The sequence below is a fragment of the Topomyia yanbarensis genome, chromosome 1 (assembly GCF_030247195.1).
Source record: "Topomyia yanbarensis strain Yona2022 chromosome 1, ASM3024719v1, whole genome shotgun sequence".
Classification (NCBI taxonomy): domain Eukaryota; kingdom Metazoa; phylum Arthropoda; class Insecta; order Diptera; family Culicidae; genus Topomyia; species Topomyia yanbarensis.
In genome coordinates, this window is record NC_080670.1 from 41206036 (window position 1) to 41232660 (window position 26625).

The 26625-nt window shown below is 38.0% G+C and overlaps 1 protein-coding gene across 2 annotated transcripts in view; it reads right to left on the minus strand.

Moving 5' to 3' along the window:
- LOC131677448 (beta-alanyl-bioamine nonribosomal peptide synthetase ebony) overlaps positions 1-26625 on the minus strand; it is an 81370-nt gene that overhangs the window by 13035 nt on the left and 41710 nt on the right. For both annotated transcript variants that reach the window (XM_058957281.1, XM_058957282.1), the window contains exon 2: positions 6796-7034. In XM_058957281.1, the coding sequence (XP_058813264.1) occupies positions 6796-6925 (130 nt within the window). In that variant the 5' untranslated portion in view covers positions 6926-7034. The remainder of the gene's footprint in view (positions 1-6795; positions 7035-26625) is intronic.

Below are 26625 nucleotides of genomic sequence, written 5' to 3' on the forward strand. Positions count from 1 at the left end.
TGCTCGTTAGTAGAATTGGCGGTATTTTAGCACAACCCTGATCTTCCGTAGTAGTTTTAGGTGAATTCCGAGGATATACGTAAAACCAGATATTGCAAAAACCCGATAAAAAGGCGATTCAGATAAAAAGAAAACTTTACCAGCACAAATTACTTTCTTCTTCAGCGGTTCTCAACCTTCTTCGCGCCACGGATTCCCTCCGGAATCATCATGAGACGTAGCGGCTCTTCACTGTTTAACATTGAGTTTGTATGCTATCAATATATTATTTTTAGTCTATTACGAAAAATACTTGAAATTCCAATTTACATCCGAAGAAGATATTCTTCTTCGCGGACCCCAGCATCTACTTCACGGCCCCTTAGTGATCCGCGGACCCCACATTGACAATCGCTTTTATCCTTCACTGCGGTAAAGCCTCTGAACGCGATTAATGAGCATATTTTCGTCATACTCTTAGTATCAGCCGCTGGATAGATCAGTGTCTGTCATCTACGTTCATCGCATTGGCGGCAATGTTAGGATGATTATTAGGACACTTCGGGTTTTCATTGCGTCCAAACACAAATATTTCGCCATTTTTGTTATTATGTTGTTTCTTAGAAACGAAGCAAATCTATTGATTCCGATTGTAGAGTAATTAATGAAATGCGGCACCTTCTCTCATAGGGTCAAAATAGGCCTTATTACCATATTTCCCATTCATTTTATTTTTCACTAGACCATAACTCTAATAAACGTCAACATTCCATGTCAATACATCATTTAGAACAGCGAAAATGCAATCATGTCCCAGGTGCTAGAATGATTAGTCTCGTAAGAAAATCTGCTCTGCATATAAGTACACCGTGTTGTGCCATGCATCAATTAGAGCTGAACGCTCGCGTACCAACCAAGCGACGAACCTCATTTGCTACGGTTTTAGCGAATCTACTCAACCATAAAGTCAACAACCGGCACCGTCTCAGCGCTGCTAGTTCAAGGCCAGCGAAAGTGAAATAGTATAAAATTGCATGCACCCCTTGGTGCAGTTCAACACCTACGAGTACACCTCACTGCAGTTCTCGGAGCATTGGGAAAAATCGTGACATTCAACTGGCATCGTAAATGGAACTTTTTTATATGCTGACTACATACCACTGACCATAATGGCGAACAGGGCTGTATTGCTTAATCATTTCTGCAACATTACTTCACAATATTCTAGAGTGTAGTGAAAATCCACAACGACACCTTATCCTACTTTTGCCTCTGGAACCTTGATATCTCAAGATTTTTGAAACTGCATTTCGAATACGCCGATCAATGTATGGAGAATTGAACTCAAGTCCGTTGCCTTCGATGTCCCATTGGCGGACCTCTTCACATTGAATTCACCTGCTTGAGGCGCTACGAGCTTAATGACAAATTTCGCAGTTACCGTTGTCTTAAGCACAAGTTTGCTCGCTCTTTAGCTTTCGATATCGGATTTCAGTTAGGGTGACCACTAGATATGTATAAGATCATGGCACGACGTAAGAAAAGTTTGAGAGCCTGTTTGATGTATATAGATGAAAAAATGGGATCAGTAATCCGGTGTAATATGACAGTTAAGTTGACGGAAAAGCGTATCGGACTACTGACCACCCTATCGTTCCGTTTAATGCAGCTGCCAACTATTCCAATTATACGGGTAGCAGCAACCGGCCGGATTCAGTTAGAAGCCGAAGGCAAAACGGCGGTAGTTACTGATAGGCGGTGGCTACTTGCGCAAAACGGTGTGCGCAAAGATTTCGCAATAGCTCATAAATCGTTTGCTGGCCGTGTCTGTCCGCAGTTTAATGAGGAAATCGTACAGCCACGCGACCGCTGGCCATGTTCTAAGAGCCGCAGCAACTAGTTCTGTATAAGCAAAGTGCGATCGGGAGGAATCGCAGGAAACTGGATCGGTTGCTTTGATTGATGATGGTATATTGCCTATTGGAAAACTGTTGAATGAACGACTTGGTGCGTAATGAGTTGTTGAATTATTTAATTAGCGACTAAACCTGATTAAATTAAGCTGTGTTGGATGGTGCTTTTGCTATCTTATTTGCATATCTATGCATAGTGATTGGTAGTGCTGTCCATGGTTACAGTAAATATAATTTTTAATCGGTTCTCCGTTTCGTGCAACCTGTCGTACATAATTTCAACTGATCTCGATAAAGGGAATCAAAGAATATATCTTTAACTAATAGGGTGGTTTGAAAAGTCGCTTGGGCCTAATATGAGAAAAGCATGTACTCCGACAAGCGTTAATTTATTATCCAACAAAATTTTCATGTCTCTTTTATTCCACAAAAAAATCGTCGCCTGTAAAAAACTAGTAAACGGCGTTTTCGAATCTGAGGTGAGATTCAAAATAAATCACATGGAGCCAGGGCAGGTGAATAGGGTGGGTGGTCGAAGATTTCATACCTTTTATTCAATTTAAACTTTAATATCACACAAATGTGAATGAGGACCTTGTCGTAATGGAACAGCATTTTCTTATTTACCAAACCGGGACGTTTCTCTGTAATTTCAGAGTCTAAATGGTCCAGGAGCTACGAGTAGTACTCCCAATCGATGGTTGCTCTTTCTCTCTCTCTCTCTCTCTCTCTCTCTCTCTCTCTCTCTCTCTTCCAGTTAATTGACCATGAGATAATTTCTTTGCTATCCTTGAAAACAAGAACCATTATATTCCCCGTAGACCGGTTGGAGCCGGTTCTCCCTTCTTAATCTATACTACATTGTCTGTTATTTCGTTTCTTAGTGATGAATTCACGTTCCATCATCAATTACACTTTTCAGTGCAAAAAATAGTGCAGTAGTGTTTATTGAATTTTTTTTTTGTCTTTGTTCTGATTCGCTTATATTTTGATATAGTTTGCGGTGAGCATATCTCGAGAGTCAATTCACAGATCAATCTGAAATTTTGGATTGTTGCTCGTGTTTATAATAGCCATTCCACGAAAGAAATTTTATTATAGTAAATATCCACAACATGTTTGCCATCTAATGCAGGTTTAAATCGAATTTTCTAAAATCCTAACCAGAGTAGTCAATATGGTGGTGCGTACCTGAGAGACCCAATTAAATATGTGAATTCACAAATAGAGGCGCCGCGTGAACGTTTATATCATTCGTTGCTCGCCTGCTAAACGAGCAACATCGTGACTATAACGTCCGGACGGTACAATAAACTGCTAAATTAAACACCGTTAACCATCTGCGAATTTCCATTCGTTTTCACACAAACTGCATTTGTTCGACTTGACTCATTCAATATGATGTCCTGACGGAAAACAGTTGAATGATTGCCCCTAAATAACGGTAGCCAGGCTCTCATATGTCAAAAATTGCCGGTATGTGTTACAGTGGTTGTTATAGTTCATGATTTTCGTCTTTTTCATCATGATATGACAAACCATTATCATGATTTCTAAGGAGGGCAAAATTTTTGGCTTCATGAAAGCGATAAAGGTTTTGTTTCTGTGTACCATTTTTTATTTTAGAAAACCGAAGTCGGTGAAAGAAAAAAAATGTTGAAGAACACTTTTTTATACTCTAATTTTTTAACAAATCAGCTGTTAAGGATTGTTCTTTAAGATTCCATTGGTGGTTGTTTGATTCATTGAAAAACAGTATATTTTCTCAGAAGAGCAAATGACAAATGACAAATATCAATGTTGATGTTTATAAACAGTATTGACAGGACGTTTGGCAAGTATAATATCGACATCTCCATCGACGAAGACGTCTTCTTCTGACCACGAATCACTTTGCTTAATGTCAGTAGATTAGGTTCAACTTCGGATTCATTTTCTTCGTCGTTGGCAGCCAATGTGGTGTAGCAGAACACACGGTTTGCTAGTGTTGGCAACCAAAAATATGTAAACAACCCAGAACCACAACGGGTCGACGTCATGGCGTTCACGCTATTCAATGGGAGCGGACCGAATGGTATGACGAAAGCAAGTCGATTTATTCTGTGATCACTGACACCACTCATATAACATTCATCTCACGAATACCAAAGCGCCATCTTAGCCACACCTGTATATAAAACATTGGTCGGCAACCACTTCTGCTCTTTTCGGCTGCGACGATCTCTGTTGTTTAGCGGATTGAAAAGCGCGTCAAGTGTGTAGACGCAGCCTTGAACAAAAGGAAAATGAAGATTACTCTTAATAATACTTTCTCCTTTGATACACTTATAAATTGCACTTATATTTACCAGGAATGATCATCGCTACAATGCGGATTTTAGACGCTGCCACTATTTATAATGACATTGTTTTTCGACTGTGCTCAATTTTTGTATGAGGACTTTTTTTGAGGCACCAATACTTTTGGGGCGTGTCCGGTTTGAAATTTCAGGAAGACCATAAGTATTGGCACTCTACCGTATGTCAAGTATACCGTCGAAATAATTTTAGGAACTATGTGTGAAGATAGATGACCACTTTATTCCTTTAGTATCAAATTCAGACTTGTCTTTCAAATTATATGATTTCTATCTCTTCCTTCCTATTCTTCAGTTTTTATTTGCGTCTGGCTCTAGGTCAGTGCATAAATAAATTCTCCTGAATTCACCCAAATGATCCTAAAATGGATATCGAACAAGATTCGTCGCCAACGACTCCGAGCTTCCGTATCCGATCATCTTTCGGATCAAATATAGTCTGCGAAGTAGTCTAATATTACGTAAGACGCAGAAATATTCGGCTGTGCCAGATATCGCGAAAGTTCGCCTAGATAACTTCAGAATTGTAATATTTTCTGTAAAGCAAACAAATTACGTTACTGGCGACTAGACTTTCATGATAAACTAACGCGTTTACATGCCCGCTCACGTAGTTGAGATCGATGGTGTAGTTAACGATTCGAACTTGGCATGCGTGGATCTTCTGATGAACGGGATTGTCGGTTTAAATAACCTCTAGCTCCAATGAGCGAAGATTTTGAGTGACAATCGCACTGGACGGGACAAAATGGCATGTCCTTTCAAACTAGCGACCTTTTGCGAGACTGCTTCGCGTCTTCTTCGACAAGGATCGTCTACATGGTTGGTTGTTTGTGTCGCGCGTCATGCATGCAGTATTCCAGCAAATGGGTCTTTGCAAGAATAATGTTGTTCGCTCTCACTCTTGAAAGGTCGCTAAATATACCGTCAAGAAAAACACAGAAATCCGAAGCAATCAGCACCTGGTCTTAGACAATTCAGAAGAAATGAAGCTTCCAGGAACACCAAAAATCTCATGTGCATTTCAACCAGAAATATAACTTAGCGCAGGAATGGTTGGACCTAGGTTGGGAACCGCTAATTTTGTGATATTGTGGAACGCCTGGCAATTTTCATGGCACGGCATTGGTTTATCTTCTCGATGGTAATTGATCTAGCTTACTCCACGATCTTTGCTACAGCTTTATAAAGGCGACCTGCTTTACTGCCCCTGACCACATTTCCTTTTCCTTGTTCCTGTGAAACTGAGAAAACGAACGGAAAAAGTTTGCAAAAATGTTCACTATTTTTGTTGAAATTTGAAGTCTTAGTCTTGTTCCTTGTTTATTCTGGACAAACAGGACCGTACCATAGTCTTCTGGTGCCTTTGGTAGAGTTATGTACCTTTTTGCTGTCTGCTTTGGCTTTCTTTATCAGTGTCAAACAATAATTTTATGTGTACCTGGGAATGCTACTCCTATCCAGATCAAGATTTTAGCACCCCCTTAAAAACCGCTTTGTTCTGGAAAATACTGCTCGTTCCACTAATTTTGCACCACAGTTAACATACATTTTTATGTAGTGAAAAATGTACGTTAAAATGTAAAAAAATAGAAAAAATACGCAACATTTCTTTTTTTTCAGAAAGCTATTATTTTTCCATAACTAGCACATCTAAAAGTACTTTTGTCTTTATTCCAAAACTGTCTAAAACGGTTGTTCAAGATTTTGTGGTTCATGAAGTACAATTAGGCAATCCATTAGACGTTTGTTTGACAATTCAGCGGTGGGTTCTGTCAACAAGTCTACTCCTGCGAACAGAAAAACTCGTCCGACGAACAATTTTGTTAGTCCGATTCGTTTGATGTTGGATCGAATTACCGATATTGTCGGACGTCGCACCCCTCGGAGTAACGTCAGAATAAGTAAACAAGAAATAATCAGCTGATCAGAAACGTCTCATGGATTGCCTAATTGCCGTTCATCATCATTTCCGTATGCGTGATGATGTTTGCGCCTTTGGGCAACGCAATGTTTTTTTAAAGATCGGTTCCGTTTTTTTATTTGTTTAAAAGTTTTAAAGTTATGTACTACGTCAATCATCTATCAAGTTTCCATTTACTACAATTATGGCCTTAATATGCTTCCAGAACGCACAACAAGTTCTAATAATGTAGTAAGGGTCCATATCTCTCCAAGTATGCGTCAATGTTGTTCTGAGGATTGATGTATTCAGTGGCGTTTAGAACAAGGCTTGGTTTTCAGGACGCGCCTACTGAATAATATGGAATACAAAATAAAATCAGCCAGAATTCTGGCTCATTTTCCAACTGAACTTTACAGGGTCACAGCTTACAATCGTGTTATTATAGTTTAAGTGCATCTATAGAAGGAAAATAAGATATTCTATGCATAGGTGACACGACGGTAACCCAATTTGTATGATGCAAACAATATCACGCATACGGTATTCAATCATTGCAATTGAAATGAAACCAATTATTCATAGCTAGTGAATAGGACAAGTTTGTACATATGAATCGAATTTATTGCAATATTATACGAACCGTTGAAAATCAGTGCCGTATCTGTTCCACAAAAGCGATCCACATTGGCCTCGATAGTCCGATGCAGCAGTGCCGGAATCAAACTACGCTGCTGTCCTTTGACTATGGCTAACTGTGGCAGAGTACCCATGCTGACGTCGGTACTGGATCTGTTTGTATACCTAACGTAATCCTCTCGCGCAGTCTAGATGCGTGCCGGTTCTACTTAATTTATATCGATGCTTGTAATAGGGTTTTGCCTGTGAAAAAAACGAGAAAGATGGAGGTGTTGAATTAATTAATGTTAAGTAACTATGAGACACAGATAACAGACGAGAACAAAATTTATTTGAAACACTGTAGGAACTATCAAATCTATATCCGTGACTCATGCTTAGCGTGTTTAGTCGAAATGCCAGTTACAGTTATTTACACACATTTCGAATACGACCCTAAACGTCTGTTATCTGTGCTAAAGGTTTCGATTTACATTTTGCGTAATTAAAAATATCTTTTATGGCTATTTCGGCACGGTGACAATTAGGATAAAGTGCCTATTTTCATCATATTAAGGAGGGTATCTCACTAATTAATTAATTACTCGGCCTTCGTCTTTGAGCGTAACGAAAACTAGAATCGCCCCAATTGTCGCCCTACCATTTGACCCAATGCGTTGATCAATGATTGCAGACGCCACCTTAACCAACAGCTTCAAATGAGTGATAGTAGCAACTCGGCGAAAATAGGCTCCTTACCCTATTATGATTTAGCTTGATGCTATCTAAAGGAAAAATGATTAGAACCAAATGCAACATTGTTGCACCCGTATCGCATGCGTAGTGAATAATGAACGGACATAAAGCTATTTATTGAATCTTAAATAGGCATTAATATGCGCCGCGTAATTATTGAGTTTAATGATTGACGATTATCAGTTACTATCTCTTTAATATATTCAGATCTGATTTAACGATTGCCAAGATTTGAGTTATTATTTGGTAAAAAAATTACAAGATTTAAGAAACGGAAAAGCATTCTAATTTAATTCCCTTCGTTCAAGACCTCAGGGCTCTGATCGTAAAACCATGTGTATAAAGTTTATTCTGCAGCATTTCCTTCCTCTTGCATGTAATTATGGCCTGTTTGACTACATTCTGCGTTGATATACGACATTGAATGGTTTGAACTATATTACTACTCTGCGATTTGTGACCAATTCGTTCCGGCACAACTTCAGAACTGAAGGATGTGGTTGATCTTGAAGTTACGTTCTCATTGCTAAGATCTTGTGAGATAAAAAAAAACACAAAACCGCTGTTCAAGCTCACTTCACTTTTAGCTACTCAGACAGGTTTTACGAAAAAAGTTGAGCCTGGGATGAATTTGTGATAGTCTTTCTTATCGTGCATTATATTTGTGTCGACGTATGTCTGGTAAAAAAAACGTTTATTAGAATTAAAGATAAAGATGATGTAATAATACTATTTGTTGTGATATAACTTGCCATGTTTGTAGAAACTCAGATTTGTCATTTACATATTTTTTCTACGGAGAGGTATCCAGTCCAGTCCTTCCAGAAAGGTTACAAAACTGGAGATTTTGATCGTATTATTGAATTATTCATTACTCAACTCAACACCAACTTGCTGCCAGTTAGACAATATGTCCAAACTAACACCATATTGGCGCCAGTTAGACATTAAAATCAAACAGATCGCACAATGTGTGTGAACTCCTAAACTAACTGACTCGTACCGAATGATGTCTCGGCTAGCCAAGCACAGAAACTCTGGGTCGTTGAAGAGTATAGGGAAACGAAATGTCTTTTTTAGCATGAGAGCCAAACGCTTGCGAGTATTTTTTCCCAAAGGAAAAAATGGATTTTGTGTCTAAGTGACGCCAATTTGGTGTTAATTTGGATATCTCGTCTGACTGGCAGCAAGATAACGTATGTTACTGACGAGTGGTACACGAAACATTAAAATCCAACTTTTCAAAGTTAGGGTTTGCTCCTTATGTGCAAATTGGTTAATCCATTTTTTCCTTTGGGAATTTGTGATAAACTCGGTTGGTTTTGGTTCGGATAGAGTTCAACTTTGAACGACCACGCACGGCAAGTAATTGCGTACGCTGTGTTTCTTAGAGCAGCGTCCGCATTTTTGCTCAACGCTGTTACCGTTGGCTCAGAAACAATGACTCAGATCAACTCCGTTGCCAGCTCCGTAGACAGCACAATTCAAAGGAGGTTATCAGAAGTAGTTAGCCCCACCACTTGGACACCGAAATAGGCGCTGGTGGCCGGGGAGACATACGCTATCACCAAATCACACGTTTTCACTGAGTGCAGGAATGGCTACTCCTAGACCGATGAGTTCGTCCTGGCGTCTGCGAGCACCGTAGATAGAGCAACCATTACAATTTCCCTGAGCGACCATCGTTACATTTTATACCGAGTTGGCAGTGTGCTTCGTCCAGGCTCAGAATAGCTCTATCCACATCTCCGAGCCCGCATTCAATTTGAATCGATTAATTTAATCGTAATCGATTAATGCCAAGGGATAATCGATTAATTGAAATAATTGACTGGTTTAAAAGCATAGCAGAGCAACATTATTTTCATTTTTGCCTAAACAGGTTTTTTATTGGATCAATTGAAGGCATGGACTTAGGCTGCTAGGACCGAGCCTAGAAACTTCCGGGCGTAATCGATTCATGATCGCTCATAAACGGTAGCTGGTAGGTTTACGATAGGGACCGCCGGAGTGTTATCATGTTTACAAGATCGTGGGTGTAGATGTGCATGCATGATCGCGAACGGCTCAAGCGTTTATATGTTAACGTGTTCGCGTGCATAAGTTAGATTTTATAACCGTGTGGCCATTAGCATGTTCGTGTGTGTTCTTAATTGATCGCGGGATTTCTTTGTCTAGTGGATATGAGCGTTATTTTTTTAGGCCCAACTGCAAGGATCGAGGATAGAGACTTCCGGACGTGACCGGTTCATGATGGCTCGAGCGCGGGCGTATTTAGGTTTACGCTTAAGACTGCGTTTGTACATTTATAAGTGCTGCTTACTATGTTTGCGATATCGCGGATGTAGGAGTGCGTGGATGATCGCGAAGGCCTCGAGCGTTTGTAGGTTAGCGTATTTGTTAAATATTAGCGTTTACATGTCACATGTGCTACAATGTAGTTAGCTTCGCGTGTATAAATGTATGTCTATAATCCTGTTGTCGTTCGCATATTTCCGCGCGGTCGAGGTTCAAATATACATTTTTTTATTTATTATTTTTTAAGTGGTGCACAGAAGGTATGTACCGAAGGTTGGGGCTTCCTAGTTCACGCTATACGATCCTATGGGATTTGGAGTTTAAATAATCGTAACTAAGATTGCGTATATAAATGCGCAGGTTCTAACATATTGACATAATCATCGGGGTGTTTTTATATTGGCGAGATAGCGGGATGCACAATAGGACACCAATCCTATGGTTATCCTCAATTTTCTAAACGGATTCACCGCAATAACTAGAGCATCCCGAGACTTGTCGCAAAACCCGATTCCAATCGGTCACGATCAAGACGCACCTGAAAGCGATCAAAGTCTGAAAACACTCACCACGAGAAATCACCTGAAATCTAAAACGTACCGCATCTCCAAACCCAACTCCCAAACTAACCCAAAAGGCGTTCCAGCCTTAAAAAGTCGATCCCCTTTGACAGCGGATCACAATGCCTCACACACACTAAAAACATCCGGCATCAGAAATAAGAATTCGACCCTGAAAACCGCCAACGGGTAAAATCTCTCGACCTCCAATCGCCTCATGGCCATGTCCCATTGAGCCTAAACTCCGCACACCCGTGACTCTTATCCTTCAGCACCTCTTCTTGTTCTGATGGTATCGATTCCCTACTCGGACGACCAACCGGAGGTCGAATCAGAATCGACTCTTAAGGTTCCCCTCCGACACAAACGATATCCGAAAATATTATGCTCCACTCGTACCAGGATCGTGACAACTAATTTCAAAAAAGTTTTGCTTACTACGAGATTTTTAGCCGGGACTTTGATGTCTACATACCCGCTCCGAAAGTCGAAATTAAACGCGTATTCAACGCTCGGAGTTTGACTTATGAGAATCTGATGTAGTACAAGATTGGCAGTTTTTAAAACCGCTTACTTCAACCGGTGAAAATACTGGTGCGCCTGCTAGCAATCGGTATTAATTATGGGGGATGAAAAGAAATCATTCCCCAACAACAAATTCTTATCCGATGGCCTTTACAGGTTCTACTTTGAAAAACCACATCCTCTTGTACAAGATTCGTTTGCCTGTCCGTCTGTTAATATCGCGGATCACGAACTGACTTAATTGCGATTAATTGAATCACACATCCACCTATTGTAGCAATGCTGAAAAGTGTTTTACTGTGCAGAGAATCTACACGGGGAATACACTAACACGTCCCTTTATGGGCCCATTCAAAAGATCTCTCGCAAAATTGCAAAAGAGTGCTACGCTACCACTTTCAAGGAAATCCTAAGCTCTCATGTAACGAGGGCGACTCTAATGACCCACCAGTGGGAACATTTTCATAATGCGAATTTTGGTTAACGTTCGATATTGTGCTTAACTTCCACGACTTTAATGTTATTCGTCTGGGTCGAAAAAACTTCCCTCGGTAGCATGCATCAAATGTACCGGTTGTCAAGTTGAAACCAAAAGCTTAGATCTTTGCCTAGCTTCATGATATCATAGAATTCCTGCCCGAATCGTAATTACTCAAGTAACCAATAAGCATTATAACGTAGCCTAATATCTGCTTTAGATCTACATATAGGGTAGCGATGTATCCGGATATAATGCCAGAAAATGTGAAATATAGTGCTTTTACTGTGCAGAGATTGACAGTCCGTTTTTGCTGTACTAATGCTATAGCATCAGTGCACAAATGTCATGCTATTAGAAAGCTTTAATTGGCTGTCATTTCCGCAATGTAATTTTGCAACGATATTTTATGTTTCCTTTTCGGTATAATGAACAAAAAGGAAAAATACTAAAATACTGTTTGGAACCGTAATTGATTTCCTTCTAATGCATTGTAATGAATATCTCAATCGGAATTTCGTTCTCATACGGCATGTAATTTTTTTATGAAAATTAACTTTAGTAAGTCTACAACAGAGGTACATTGCCTCGTCTCGCACGGCAAGTGCGCAGTTTTTGCTATCTAGGCTATATTGCATATGCATATGCCTGCTAAGCCAAGACAAGTTTCGGCTTCACTTGTGTCTCATCGGCATAAACAGAACTTCTGCTCGAACGGGACATCACGTTTGATCAGTCGTTTGATTCAAACACATAGTGTGTTTTAGTTTTAAGGGATTTGCGTCAAACCGGCGCTAATCTATTCCGACAATACGTTAGTGTCGGTTTCTGAAGAGGCGAAGCCGAAACGCAACATAGTATGATATATTGCATATGTTCGAATGAATTGAAATATGCAGAATATAATCTCAAGAGGAATTGCATAATGAATTAACGCACAGCATTATAATAGCATCATATCGGTTTTATATTTGCTGTATAGTGGCACTAAATGCAGATGTAAAGCATACATGCTTTAAAGATCTTTGAAGCATGTACGCCTTATATCAGCTTTATATACATATACAAAGCAAGCGATAGCGCTAAATTTCGTCTGTGCATGTGTGCATTTATGATGCTAATATATAGCTTGATTTCATAGTTAATGTATAGCCAATATTGTGCAATGGCTAAATGCTTATGATTACTTGGGTAGTTTCAGGATTTCTTAACTCTTCTGGTGCGGCATGGGGTTGCCTTTATGATGGTAACCGATCTACTTCAATCCATGATCTTTACGATCTGGAGAAAGAGAACAAGATTTTGTCCGATCTCTTTTTGATACCGCGATTCAAGCTTAGGCTCAGACTCAGACATAAACGGCTGCCGCTTTTAAAGCCATGCGGGACAACGAAACTGATGGGTGACAGGCTAACAAGAGAAACAACGATGAACACTCATCGGCGTACAGCCCGACCTTTACGAAATCGAAATAGTATCTACTAACGAACGCATGGAATATTCAAGCCGTTGGATATTTCATTTCATTATGAAGATTTATCCCCACTCAGCTCCGAAACCCTAAGACCTACGGTGATTCTCAGTCGACACAGGGAGTTGATGCGGCCTAACATAGTTATGAAAAATCAAGAAAGAAATACAGATCAGAATAATCGGTAAAGATCCATATGACGAAGACAGAACTGCATGTCACCAGCTTTCCAAGGGTTCAATCAAAAGCTGCACAATGAGCTACCAAATCACAAAGTAAGAGTCGTAGCATTGCAGGCACATTACTTAGCGTTATAGAAAGTATGGAAAGTGGGCATCGAGCAGTTATATTTTTCCAGTTCGGCGGTACTTCTAACGAACTGGAAACTGGCTTCATTGTGTTAGACAAAATGTACCAACTCGTGATCAAGTGGCAGGCGATCAGCGAGATGATGTATATAGTGATGATCATGGGCCATTTCTATAACTTCAGCATCAGTTGTGTGCATTGCTTTCATACAGTGATACCCGTGGACCAGAAAGAAGCATTTCAGGCGTATGTTTGTGACCAAGTCGGATTGACTCGCATTTCTCGGGAAAGTTATAGACAAGTAGATTATCTTTCTTATTGTTACTATCAGTGATAATCTGATGCATACAGTGCCAACTAGCGGTGAAAATGTGAGCTAGTGGATTTTCTCTATGCAAATTGTCGATAAATCCCATACAAACTCCGGTAGCTAGACTTGTCCGATTTGCTTCAAATTTGGAGAAAGCGCTTCTCGTAGGACTAGGAATCGACTCAGGGGTTTATCGATCAAGTTTTCAGAATTTCAATCATTTTCTGGGCAGTCTAACGATAATTAACGAAACTGTGGAAAACACAACTCATTAGATGTAAGCTTATTTTTCGAGTTCATCAGCAATGTATTAAATGAAATTACTGTCATCATATTTCCTCATGCTGGAATGTGTGGAATACCAGCTATTAAATAATGACTGCTATAGGCTGATAATTTATTTATTTATGCTTCACATGTTATGTTAAATGCCACATCGCACTTGGCACGATATAGGCATCCAATCCGATTAAAACAAATCCTTTACTTTTACCTCACGCCGCAAGTGACAAACCAATCAAGATTGATTACCAAGCTGAGCGTAATGACCACCACGCAACGGAATCTATTAGATTCGTTTGGGAGATTTGTAATTTATGCATAGATTCAGGCAACTCAAACACGACATGTCCGGATGTCGTGAAGCGGAGATCGTTTTGAACGTCGTCGATTTATTTTAAGCGGCATCAGGAGCGCTCCTGGATACTATAGCCATCAATCAATAATTTCAGAATGGGTACAGATTTGTTTTGATTAGACAGCACGCGCCTTCGAGTTCCTATTTGGTGTGTGGCTGCTGATGTGAGCGAGCGAGTGGCAAGTGTCTCGAGCGGAACGTTTTGAGAACGTTGAAGGTGTACTTTTTTCTACCAATTTGTCTCGCTCTATCGTTAATTTATTTTCGATCAAAGGTTACCGTGTTTATGATCCAGGGTTGAATAAGGTGTAGCGACACCCGGTAAGTTTTTGCGTTTAGGTACAATTATGGAGCGGTTCAGTGCTTTGCGTACCTTGCATGTAAAAAAAAGATCAGCAAGCACAATTTGTATCTCGTTATGGTTTTGGAAAGTTCTGTTTTAATCCGATTAGAATTTCTTTAGTCTCTCAAGCTATACCAGGAAAGATTATTAACATTGGAGGAATTCTTTCTACATGCCCATTCTTATATTCTAAGAATCGGCTGCAAATTCTGTCAAAATATAGAAATATATCCCATATTCTGTGGCGGATCCAGGGGGAGGGTCGTGGGCGTCCGGACCCCCCTCGACCCTAAAATTTTTCAACTTGAGAAATTTTAAATTATTTTAATTTTAAATTGGTTGCAAACTCAAAACCATTCCAAACTATATTTGACTACCAAAACTGATTTTCATTAAATGAGGTTATTACATATCACGTATTGTCCAATGTTCATTTCAAAATCGAAATTTCAGACGTTCCCCGAAAATTTTTTCTCGATCCGCCCCTGCCCATATCGCAATGTACACGGTACCTTCACTTTACTTTTCAATGACTGGTTTGATGGTGTTACTCCAATCATAATTCGACTTAACAAGCATAGCTTCACTTTACCCCTTCCGAAAATAAGGGCACACCTTCACCGATAGAGTATTCTGCGCAATAAATTGCCAGGCTTGTCCAGTATAAAATAAACAAACACCTGTCGAAAATGACACAGCATTTACATTGTTTCTATCACTCCTATTTAGGTATCTCATTTTAGCTGTCAAAAATATGTACCCGAATTGATTTGCAAAGAACCGAAGCTAGCGAATCTATATATTCTCATTCGCCCGTCGTCGTTCAGTTCGTTTCATTCCGTTGGCCACAAGAATTCGATTCAATACCAGGCAGTGCCTCGTCTTTTTTTTCTATAAACTCAACCGAGAATGGAGAAACGTGTACTCACTTGAGTGAATTGGTTCGTTCTGGAGGAGCGCTTGGTAAAGCAGGCAGTTTCATTCATCGGAATTTGCGCATTCTCTGTTCGAATTATGTAGTTAACACGATAATTGCATGGGTGAACAATTTTTCAATTGATAGCGACATGTACCTTATTTGTGTAGACCTAGCTGCAACATGTGCATTATTCTGCGACAACAAATATTTCCATTGGGATTGGTTAGTTTAATCTAAGTGGAACGTAATAAAACTTTAGGAATAAGTTATTAGATTGAGAAGCAAATACACAAGAAAAGTGATGAATTGATTATATCACAGAGAATAGATATCTTAGCTAGAACAAATTTTGCTGGAAAACTTATGTAAATATTCGTATAAAAATCCGTTATAAATCACCATTGCATTCAATTTCGCATACGTGGATAAGCATTGTAACCAATTTTGTACGCAAGGTCCGTATACCGATAGCTAAGGGTTTTCTGGTAGAACATAGCGCCGGCTAGCGGCGAGTTTATACAAATGGATGACATTTAAAAACTAATGTAATATTTCATACACACATTGTTTGCATTGCACTTGTATGTCAGTAGATAATTGGAAAATTTCATAGTACCTTCGAGAAGGTTTTGAATAAGAAAACAGAATGGATGTTGGGGGGACAGACATAGCGTAGTTGGTAAATCGATTGCCTTGTACGCAGCTCACCTGGGTTCGATTCCCAACCACGCCATAGGGTTAGAGATTTCTCTACCCCGAAAGGAAACGAATGACCCTGAGGACCATGACCCTGGATCTACATATGCATATACTCAACTTGGGATATATGCTCTAGACAGCCCAGAAAAAATACTAATCTTTGAAACTGGGTCGATTCCTAGTCCCATCTGGAGAGTGTGCCCAAAATTTTAGCCAATTCGGACAAGTCTAGCTACCGGACCAACGTGTTCAAAGCTCGTATGGCATTTTTAAACAATTTACATAGAGAAATAATAGTAAGCTGGATTTTCACCGCTATGTGGCACTGTTTATCGCTGAAAATAAAAATATAATTTTATTACCTACAACCAAATACATATTTGTATTTGCTACAACTTTGTCGAAAACTGCAAATCAATCCAACTTTCTCAGGAGAAGTTACTACACTCTTGATGAAGCGATGTCTGAGTCTGTTTTGTATGGGGCCTAACACCGCATGATGGTGAATCAGGAGTCGATTCCCACGATCTTTATTTTGCGAAATAACTGTTGAGCTTAAGTGAACACAATGGTTTAGAAAACAGCTAAATAATCGACGGTCAATCCACCGTAATTTATCATTTCTCATTGGCCAAGAGACTTCATCCTCAAACAGCGTCATGCAACTATGACGGTCAGATTACCACATGTTAAGTTTTTCAGATAACTGCTACATTATGCAAATGCTATTAAGAGCCACGCCACTCAGTATCTTTTATTTTTAGCCTTCAAATGTAACATCTTTCCAATTTATATTAATTCCTTTGTTTGGAAATTTTGGATTGGATCATTTTAATCGCTAGTAGCTCTACCTTAGGATGCCCGGGGATCCTATCTTTACGGAATTTTGCGCTTGACAGAGTCGCTTGGCAATGAATTTAACATAAAATGAATTGAGTCCATCATTGAAAATGGAACTATGATAGAAAATTACTTCAAATATTACTTGTGGCACTAAAAACTGGATTCTAACTTCACTGCGCACTTGCTATTCTTCTACTGAATTCTTCCCCTAGACTGGTTAGTTGGACTGGTCTGTCTATGAAAGTACCATCTCTATCACTTGAAATACATGTGTTTTGACAGCTCGCAGTTTTCAGTAGAAGTTTGATCACTCGCACTTTAAAAGTGCGAAGTCCAGGTTGGTGGGAGATCCGCAATATGTGTAACACGAAAGCCCTGGATTTTTTCTCGTTTTATCTCAATAATTTTTCAAAATACGAGTCACTGAATCGATCAAAAAAAGAATCGATTCATTTTAGCGAGTGAATCGGATACGGTTCACTCATCAAACTGAATGCCCATCTTTAGTTAGGTCAATGAGAAGAATTCGATCATGAATCGACTAAAGGGCCGAAGTCGCAATGATATCGAATCGAGAAAAATAGCTTTGAAAATTCGGTTCAGAAAATTAAATCGTATTTTAACAGTGTTTGCATACTGCGCCTTCAAATGTATTGAAACACTTTGAAACAATACTAGTTTTCGGAAGCATAACTAAAATGTTTTATATAATAGCGTTCTCGTTGATAAAATTGAAAACAGATTATTTCGCCGAGTGTTGTTATGAAATGTTGATTAGGCCATTTTTGAGTCGCCCTCTTGTTTTGACGACTCTCAATTTCGCCCTGTAGTGTCGCCAAAAAACAAAAATCAATTGTGGCTTTCGCCGTGCTGGCTGGAGGGGAAAATTTGTTATTCCCCTTGGGCGTAACAAGCACTTGGTTTTTGTTTAGGGCGATTCTGTTTACGGACCTTGTAAACAATGATGCTGTCAATTTCATACATACATTATCTTAGAAATGTAGAGGCGTAACCCGCCTGGCTTTTTGTTTTCAGTTGAAAGTCGGATCCGCCGTTTTGTTTTTATTGATTTTCATGAAGTGTGAAATATTTATAAATGAGTTTTTATATTTTTTATAAAGTATGTTTACTCCTCTTTCAGATATTAATCAAATCTCTGTTTGTGTACATTTGTTAGTTTCGCCCATTTGTCGGTTCACGATAGATTTGTCGCATTTTGAGTGAAAGGCAACCCGAAGAGATGCAAGAGCTAACACTATCCACATAAAGCATCGGCTTAGTGCGCATTATGTGCATCATTGCTCTGTATTTCTTTAAAAATGAGGATGAGCGCAATGTTACTGTGAATGGCACCCGTTTTTGTGTCATGTTAACTGGTTACTGCCGGAGTTTAAGGTTGGACAGAGAATGCGCAAAATTCGCAAACGAAAAAAGCAGTTTTTTCCACACCGTATGTCAGATCTTCATAAAAATCAATCAAAAAGAAAGGTGGGAACATTTGGCACATTTCAGTGTATTAGTTTTTTACTTGTAAAAATAAACATGGCACCCAGGGCACTGGAAGTAAACGTAAACATCCAGGAGGAGCGTCCTGCTTCTTTGTCGCGCGATGAAAAAAGAGAAAAGGCCGAGTAAAGATCCTCCGATTCGAACACTTAGGGACACTTTTTATCTCGAAACTGCCGATAAGAAATAATTATGACCGAACTGAAACAAAAATTATGGCAACAGAAAAGCCCAATGCGTCATTTGTTTATGCTTTTCTTTTTCATATTTTCCTGTTTTATCGGCTTGATCGAAGAAAAATGACAACCGCACTCACAGATAGAAAAAATGTGCCCACCTGTATCCGCCTTGATCCACTAGCACCTTTCATATTTTCCTCACCATCGCGAGTGAGAGGAGTGAGATTGTGTTCACTAACTTTGTTTATGATAGGGATGGCAACAATGGGAGCGGCCATAAATAAGGCTGTGCCGAAACATATAGAAAATGAATCCTTTTCAATACTAACATAAAATTTAGCGCAATAACACATGCATATTATGATACAAAATATTCGAAATAATGCGACGGACAAATTTCTAGAAAATGAATTACATGATTTTAGTTCAAAGAACTACAATATTTTCACAAATGTGTATATAATACAGAAACTTACTCTTTCCTATTCTAACGTGAAATTTATCGAGATATGCCATACATAATATGGTATGAAAATGTTTAAAATCGTTTGAGGGACAATTCTTTAGAACTTTTGGAACAGTTTTTAATTCGAAGCTTCAATCGATTGATTTCTTAGAATGAGCAGGTCATCACTTTAACTTTAAGGTTAACAAGTTAATACCCAACCTACTATATGTGGTAGGTAATCAGAATAACTTCTATTACTCAAGTAATGGCGCAAAATACGCATTTTCCATAATTTAATATCGTCCGTATATATCTCCTGAATACGTTTAGATAAGTCAGGGCGAACAAAACCGAATTTTTATAAATTAGATATTCCTAATATACATATGTTGAGAGAATTTATCATTAACATTTTATTTAGATCGGATCACTGCAACTTGGGTTACAGTTTTTTATAGATAGCTACATATTGACCATTTGTTACGCGGGACCGTTGACTCGCTGCAGCGAGCGTTAAACTCAATTATCTAGGAATTGTATTCTTTTTGAAAAGTTACTTTGTGGCGATCATGATATCTCAGGATGTGGAAATTTTCAATGAACTCGAAAAAAATTCTAGAAGCTTGAGCCTATAACAATTACAGTTCATTGGTGTATAAAACTGTATAGGTCATTACTTCGAATTTAAAGGTCTTTGCTAAATAAATTTTCAATTGTAGCGCATAATAATTTCCATCGATTGGTGTATAAAAACATACCCCTAGTAACAATTGAGGTTTTATGGCACTCTTGAAGCTATTCTTAAAACTTAGAATGCACTTGTAGTGTGCTATTAAACTAGAAATGCTACTTGGGATAGGTAATCGCTTTGAATTCAAAGTTATTTGCTAAATAACTGAAATTTCTGAAGTTCTACGCATTTCAGTGAATTTTTTGAGAATGTTCAACGAATTAAAAAAAAATCTTGTTGAAGTTGGAACCGTTCTTTCACTTGGCACGATATGTTATAAAACGACTATTACTTAGTTTCTTAATTTTAGCTATAAGAGAGAACAAAAAATAATACTGAGGAACGTAATTTTTTATGTTGCATGATTCATCCCACTGTTCGTGAAGTGGTATATGATTTGGTGTGTTTTCTTTGAAATTATTTCTCCGGATGCCTCTTAGATATAAATTCATCATTTAAAGAATGCCAGAAAGTTAGTTACTATAGCAATCTTCCGAAACAACTTTAAAAATTGCTCTGAGTACGAAGACGTTCAGATTAAGATCCCTGTTTACCTAGATGATAACGCAATCGAGCTAAAACAATAGTGTGACGTGTAACTACCATTGATTAAATTGCAAAATTCATATCGCAATACCGAGAAGTGAATTCAATTACAAGTAAGTTTTTTTAAATATTTTTCTAGTCTTTGTTAATATAGGAGTTAATGTGGTGAAAATTGCGCTAATTCATTCGCAGTAATAATGGCCTTTTCTTACGAGAACAGTATCGATTTTGACGCTGAACGACCGGTGAATACTTTGGGAACCCCGAACAGAAACACTAAAATCTAATTCGAGTAGGTTCCGGCAGTTGCGCTAATTAAACACAGGGAGCCTTCCTGTGTCGCAAATGTTTTCGATCTCTGAGGGCTGGTTCAACCTGGTGGTACAAAGGCCTTCGCCTGTTCACGAATCAGCTTCGAAGAATACTCAGATTAAGATGTACTAACTGTTAACGACTCCGACATGAGACCGCCTGTGCGCTTGAATAAAATAGTAATCCTTAATAAATGGCATAAATTATATTGCTAAACATTATTTTCAATGTCCATCCTGTCGTTAAAATATTACAAAACAATAAATAAAGTTTCCATTGCAATTCGTAGAGCTAGATTCTAGATCCTGAAATTTTATCGCTATTAATTAGCCTGCTTGTTGTTTCGATACCGCGATAAATAATTATTTTATTCGTTTGAAATTGTTTCATTTATTAGGTTTTACTATTTAACATATTTATGATCAGTTGCAGCTTCAATGCAATACCCCAGCGTTAAGTTGTTGACAGTGCAGAATATGCGAAAATTATTCAAGTTTGTCAAGATGGGTGAGAACCGGTTCGGTTTATCATTTTGTCTACTCAGTATGAATAGATAAATTAGCAGTCAAAGTTCAAAATTGTACTATCAATGTTTTTATCATAGTGTTTGTTAAATTAGGTTTATTGGTGCCAAAACTTGCAATATTTTGTAAATTTTTGAACTAGACAAACGATATGTTCACTTATAGATTTGGCTTAACTGCAGCCCAACCCCTTCAAAACGTTCCAAAATTCTTAACGCCAGGTAGGTTATGGGTCCAAAAGTGATGATTAAACCACTTACGAGTAGCTAACAAGATACCTATCTGAGAACCGATGCTGGTATTTGCAGTAGCAATGACCTATAGCCTAGAACTTCGCCTTCTCCGGCATCAGTAAATGGATGTAATAGTGGTTGTGGAACATTAAAACCGCTTTGTCCGCATCAGATTAATCCTCCCGGTAGTGAAAAACCTTCTATTCGGGTTCGAGTAGCTGGCTGAATCCAGTTCATCCTATCTAGAATGTAAATCAACGCACCACGGACATGACACTGAGAAACATTGAACCGTCACTCTAGTGAATGATTACGTTTTCGGTAGCTTTTTGCGCGAATAGGATGGCGTTGTCGCGTGGCTCTATGGCGCGGCGAAAAAAACTACATTAGTCATTGTTTTTGGTCGATTAGTTCACTCAACGCTGAAATCGAAAGAACACGGAGCTTTTTTTCGTACGAGTGTCAATGCAAACGTCGCGCTTTAGGGTAAATCAGGCCTTCTGGATTCGGTCTGCATAATTTGTAGAACTTTCATACTGAAATCTATGTCAAGGTAAGTTAAGAAGGTCATCTGGTATTGCTTGCATACCGCGAAGAACTAGTTATACCATCAAATAATGTATCAATATAATCAGATCAGAAACCTTATTTGTGGATTTGCAAATCTTCACATCTTAATGAGTGCTATTCCGGTTTGGTGAATGGATAAATAACACCTGCATTGTTGCATCACTCTCAATCAAAAGTACAAATTATTAACAGTTTCCTGGTAACGTTAAGTGAAAAAAAATCTGCAATGTTTGGAACGCGTGTCAGAATAGCACTGGTATAGTATTTTTTTGAATGCTACTGGCACAGTTTTTTTTATTTTATTAGTAAATGGCTATATTAGTCCAGCGCATTCCTAGTAGCCACTGGTGGCCCCAATGGGAAGCACGGAGTGGCACGTGCCTCTTTTATTGAATAGAAAACTGATCCAGTGTTTGTAAACCATTATTAAGTGTTAAGGAGTTTACTTAGTACATTGTTGCTTATTGAATCAATATCATTGATGAAAATCAATAGTCTTTAGTGGCTTCCTCGAGGAACATCTTAAATAATTTCTCTCTACGGTTTGCCAATTTTTTTGACACACTCCATGCACATCTGGAAATGCATTTCTAAAATTCCATTTCCAAACACACCCCAACAAACAATTGTGCTGGATAATGGCTTGTACATTTCGTGTTCAGCTTGTTCTTTCTTAATAAAGGCTTTCGTTGTTTGCTGGGAAGTGCTCCCGTTTACCGTTCGGCTGGAGCCGCCTATGATTGTAGCAATAATAGCTGAAGCTTAATATCATGCACTTAATACGAATGACCAATTCGTACCGCAGTTACTCATATTGCTAGTGAACAACAAGCAATTCTAAAGCCGCTAGTAATTTAGCTGAACATTTGCCAAATGTCTATCAAGTCTCTAAAGAGAACATCAGCCTATGTTTGAAGAAATATTTGCTTATTTTCCTGGCTGTGGGCAATTGGGCAAACAGTGTAGTACCGGCTAAAGATTTTTTTTTTTCAAAGCACTAATTACTCTTTTTGATATCTTTAAAATGATTGATTATTTATCCTGCTGGAATAAGTTCAATGAGTATCGAAAAAAATGCATGATTCAATTATGTTTGCTCGGAAAAAACTCCATTCACTTCCACGTCTAGTTAAAGCGATAATACCGAACACAAAAATCCCATGGTGACCATTTCTTCGGGGGTTTCCAAATTGAAATCACATCCATAAACAGCAACGATATGTTCTCTCCTTATAACGCAGCTATACTCAGCGACTCAATTAAGCCGATAATTCCTTGCAGAGCATCACAAGCATTAGCGAAGCTTCCACATACGTAGTTCATATTTGCTATGCAAATCACACGAGATCGCCATATAGGGGGCTTGGCCTGTTTTTACCCTACGCGTTTACATGCACACCAAATTTTCATCAGCTGAATCGTTCAGCAATCTAAGATGAAATTTGAATCCTATTTGATAGATTAAATTTGCTGAAAATTCAAACTGTCAGCGCAATTACCGGAATTGCAGTAATCCAATTCGAAATACTGAGAATTCGGTAATTGGGCTGTTAATTTGATAATTTTAATTGTGTCAATAAATGAATAATATTCATGATTTATTGACCCAATTATTGAAGCAATTGAAATAACATTTCTGGACAATCCTTTTGCAAGTTGCCCAAATATTAATTTAATTAAATATTAAACCTACTACATCAAACAATGCGTTGAGCTGAGATAACACGCACTACCCGAATCAAAAAATTTGAATGGATGCTAATAGGAATAGGGTGGATCTGGGTACAACAACCTACTGTGAATAAGAAATATTTGCACATCAGTACGTTTCCGATCCGAGACAAGGTGTCAGTATCGTTTTGACTTCTGCGGCTTACCGCATGTTGTAAATCATTTAGTAGTGTTGCGTTCAACAAACTCTCACGTTTTTTGTATTTTTCCTTCTTCACCACGCGTACAACAGTACAGTTACAGCTGCTACTGATTTGATGATGGAAAGCGTGTCTGGCTGAACCTAAATAAAGCCTTCAAATTATAACGGTCTATTTGGATGTAGTGTCTGAGAGACCTTGTTACGACCGGTGGGCAAAGCGGATGGAGCAAAACAAAATCACAGTTGTATGTACCGGGGGCGATATGCTTTTCACGATCAAGATCATTGCAGTTTCTTGCATGATTAATTGGTGCGACAACATGGTTCAATTTGTAACGGGGGGTAGTTGGATGGCAAATTTTATGGTATATCAACATCGAACGGTCCTACAAGTAATCTGAGAATGTCGGGGGTAACCAAACTTACAGATCATAAGAATGCATTAGTTTTAGGGTAACCAACCAATTTCGGACCCCTAAAATAAGTGACTTAGTTTACGTCGAAAAAGATGTATTTTCTTATGTTCTTTTGCAATGTGCACACCAAAAAATAATGATATTTAAACGACATGTAATTCAATACGAATGTAAACATACAAAGATTGAATAAACAATTTGATCGAAAATTAAGATAAAATCAATTGGAGCATCAAACTTTACACTTTCATTCGTGTAATATTACATGTCATTCATTTTATAGCAGTATTCGAGTAAAAATACATTGAAGTACATTGGTTTTCTGTTTAAAGAAACTGTAATTTTCAATCCACATGTAAAATTATAATAAAATTCGTTGAAGAAAGCACGACAAGTCGTGTGTATTTGTAGTGGAGCTTTATTTTATATTTATACTCATGCTCCAAATAATGAAAAGAAACTTAAAATTACAAAATATTTTTTCTGTGTGTACATGGTACTGTTCAAAATCTACTACCCTTTAAGGGAAACTGTTAATGGGTGTTTCATTAATTGACATAAACTTGAAAGTTATATTTCTTTACACCATGAAATTTTCTCATTTTAGACCCTTCCATGCTATTTTAGACAGTGTCAAAAATGTATAATATGAATATGATCAAATTAAAGTTGTCACCGTTGCACAGTGGCGGATTTCCCTAAAAACCTGGCCAAAAGTCGAAAATGGTTTTGATTGATCTGCAAAGGTGAATACCACGGTTTTTTGGGGCGCAGATTACGATTTTGATGTCAGATTTTCAAAATTCAAAATGGCGCATTCAAAATGGCCGACATTTTAATCTAAATATAAGTAAATTTTCACGAATGAAGATTTAATGGTTCCAGTGTATACCAATAACGTTTATAATGTATCGAATTTTAAATAGTGTGTAGCTAAATGATAGAATTTGTTGATTTGCACGCATTAAGAGGTTTGGATGTCTAGATAATGTAGCTATTATGAGAATTGATGTTATTAGTCATTTCAAACTATGTATTTTGAAATATTATGCAACATAGTTACAAAACTTTTAAACTCTGTACGATTTTTGTTCAATTGCTGATGCACATATTTCTCAAAGAACGAGAAATAGTATTTTTCTAATATACAGAAAATAAGCCGATTCTGCGACAAAATGCATGGAGTGAAAATTGACAACAAATTTGCATGCAAATTGCAGTAACTAAAAATAAATATGAGAAAAATACGAAAATATGTGAAATTCACTAAGATTGATAGTTTTATTTAAATTAAATTTGACCGAGGGTTTGTCCAAAGTACATTATTATACGATGAAACGTCCATTTAAATTCATGCGTTATACTTGGTCAGAACATGCTAGTACTGCTTCCTGTTATAGTTTTGAGCAACCACGTTTTGTTGTCATGCTTGTTGACATGCTGCGACTGTCAACTTTCTCACAAACAAATTCGACAAACGGGACTGTACGCCAAAGTGAGCTCTTTGGCCAAATCACGGCCGGAGATCCCAGTATTCTTTTGCAAATCTCTACTCTTTTCGCTTGTAGTATCCAGTCATATATTCCACCTCTAGATTTGTTTTGTTTTGCATGATCAAAGGTCATAGTTCCCCGATAACGTTTAATCATGGTATTCATAATCGAACTCACAGAAATTTTTTTTTGTAATTTTAAACTTATTTTCATGCACATATTTGGGGCATGAATATAAATGTAAAATTAAGTTACGCCACAAATACACAAAACTTGTCGTGCTTTCTTCAACGAATTTTAATTTAATTTTACACGTTGACTGAAAATTACAGCTTCATTAAACGGAATACCAATGCACCTTTATGTAATTTTACTTCAATATTGCTGTAAAATAAGTGACATGTAATATCACACGAACGAATGTGTAAAATCATATGCTTTTTGATGCTCCCATTGAGTGCATCGAATTCAACCTAATTTTCAATCAAATTTTTGATTCAAGCTATGTATGTTTACATTCGTATTGATTTACATGTCGTTTAAATTTTATTATTTTTTGTGTGTTACTTCTGTTGACCTCGTTGGATTTCAATATGCACGACCAAAATTATTTACGTCTTTTGCGTTCCATTTTCGATAACTTTTGAATGTGTTTATGAATCTCGATGAAATTTTCACCACTAAATACACAACTCTTCCTAATCAAAATTCAGTATTGTTCGACACGTTATGACAACCGGGGGTGCAGCAGTAATTAAAAGTACGAGTCCAAATTTTAAACTGAAAATCTTATAATCCATCTCCCTCTCCAGTTAATCAAAGATTACTCATAAACGGGCAAATTCGGGCAAGAATTCTATTATGTACCAAATAGAGA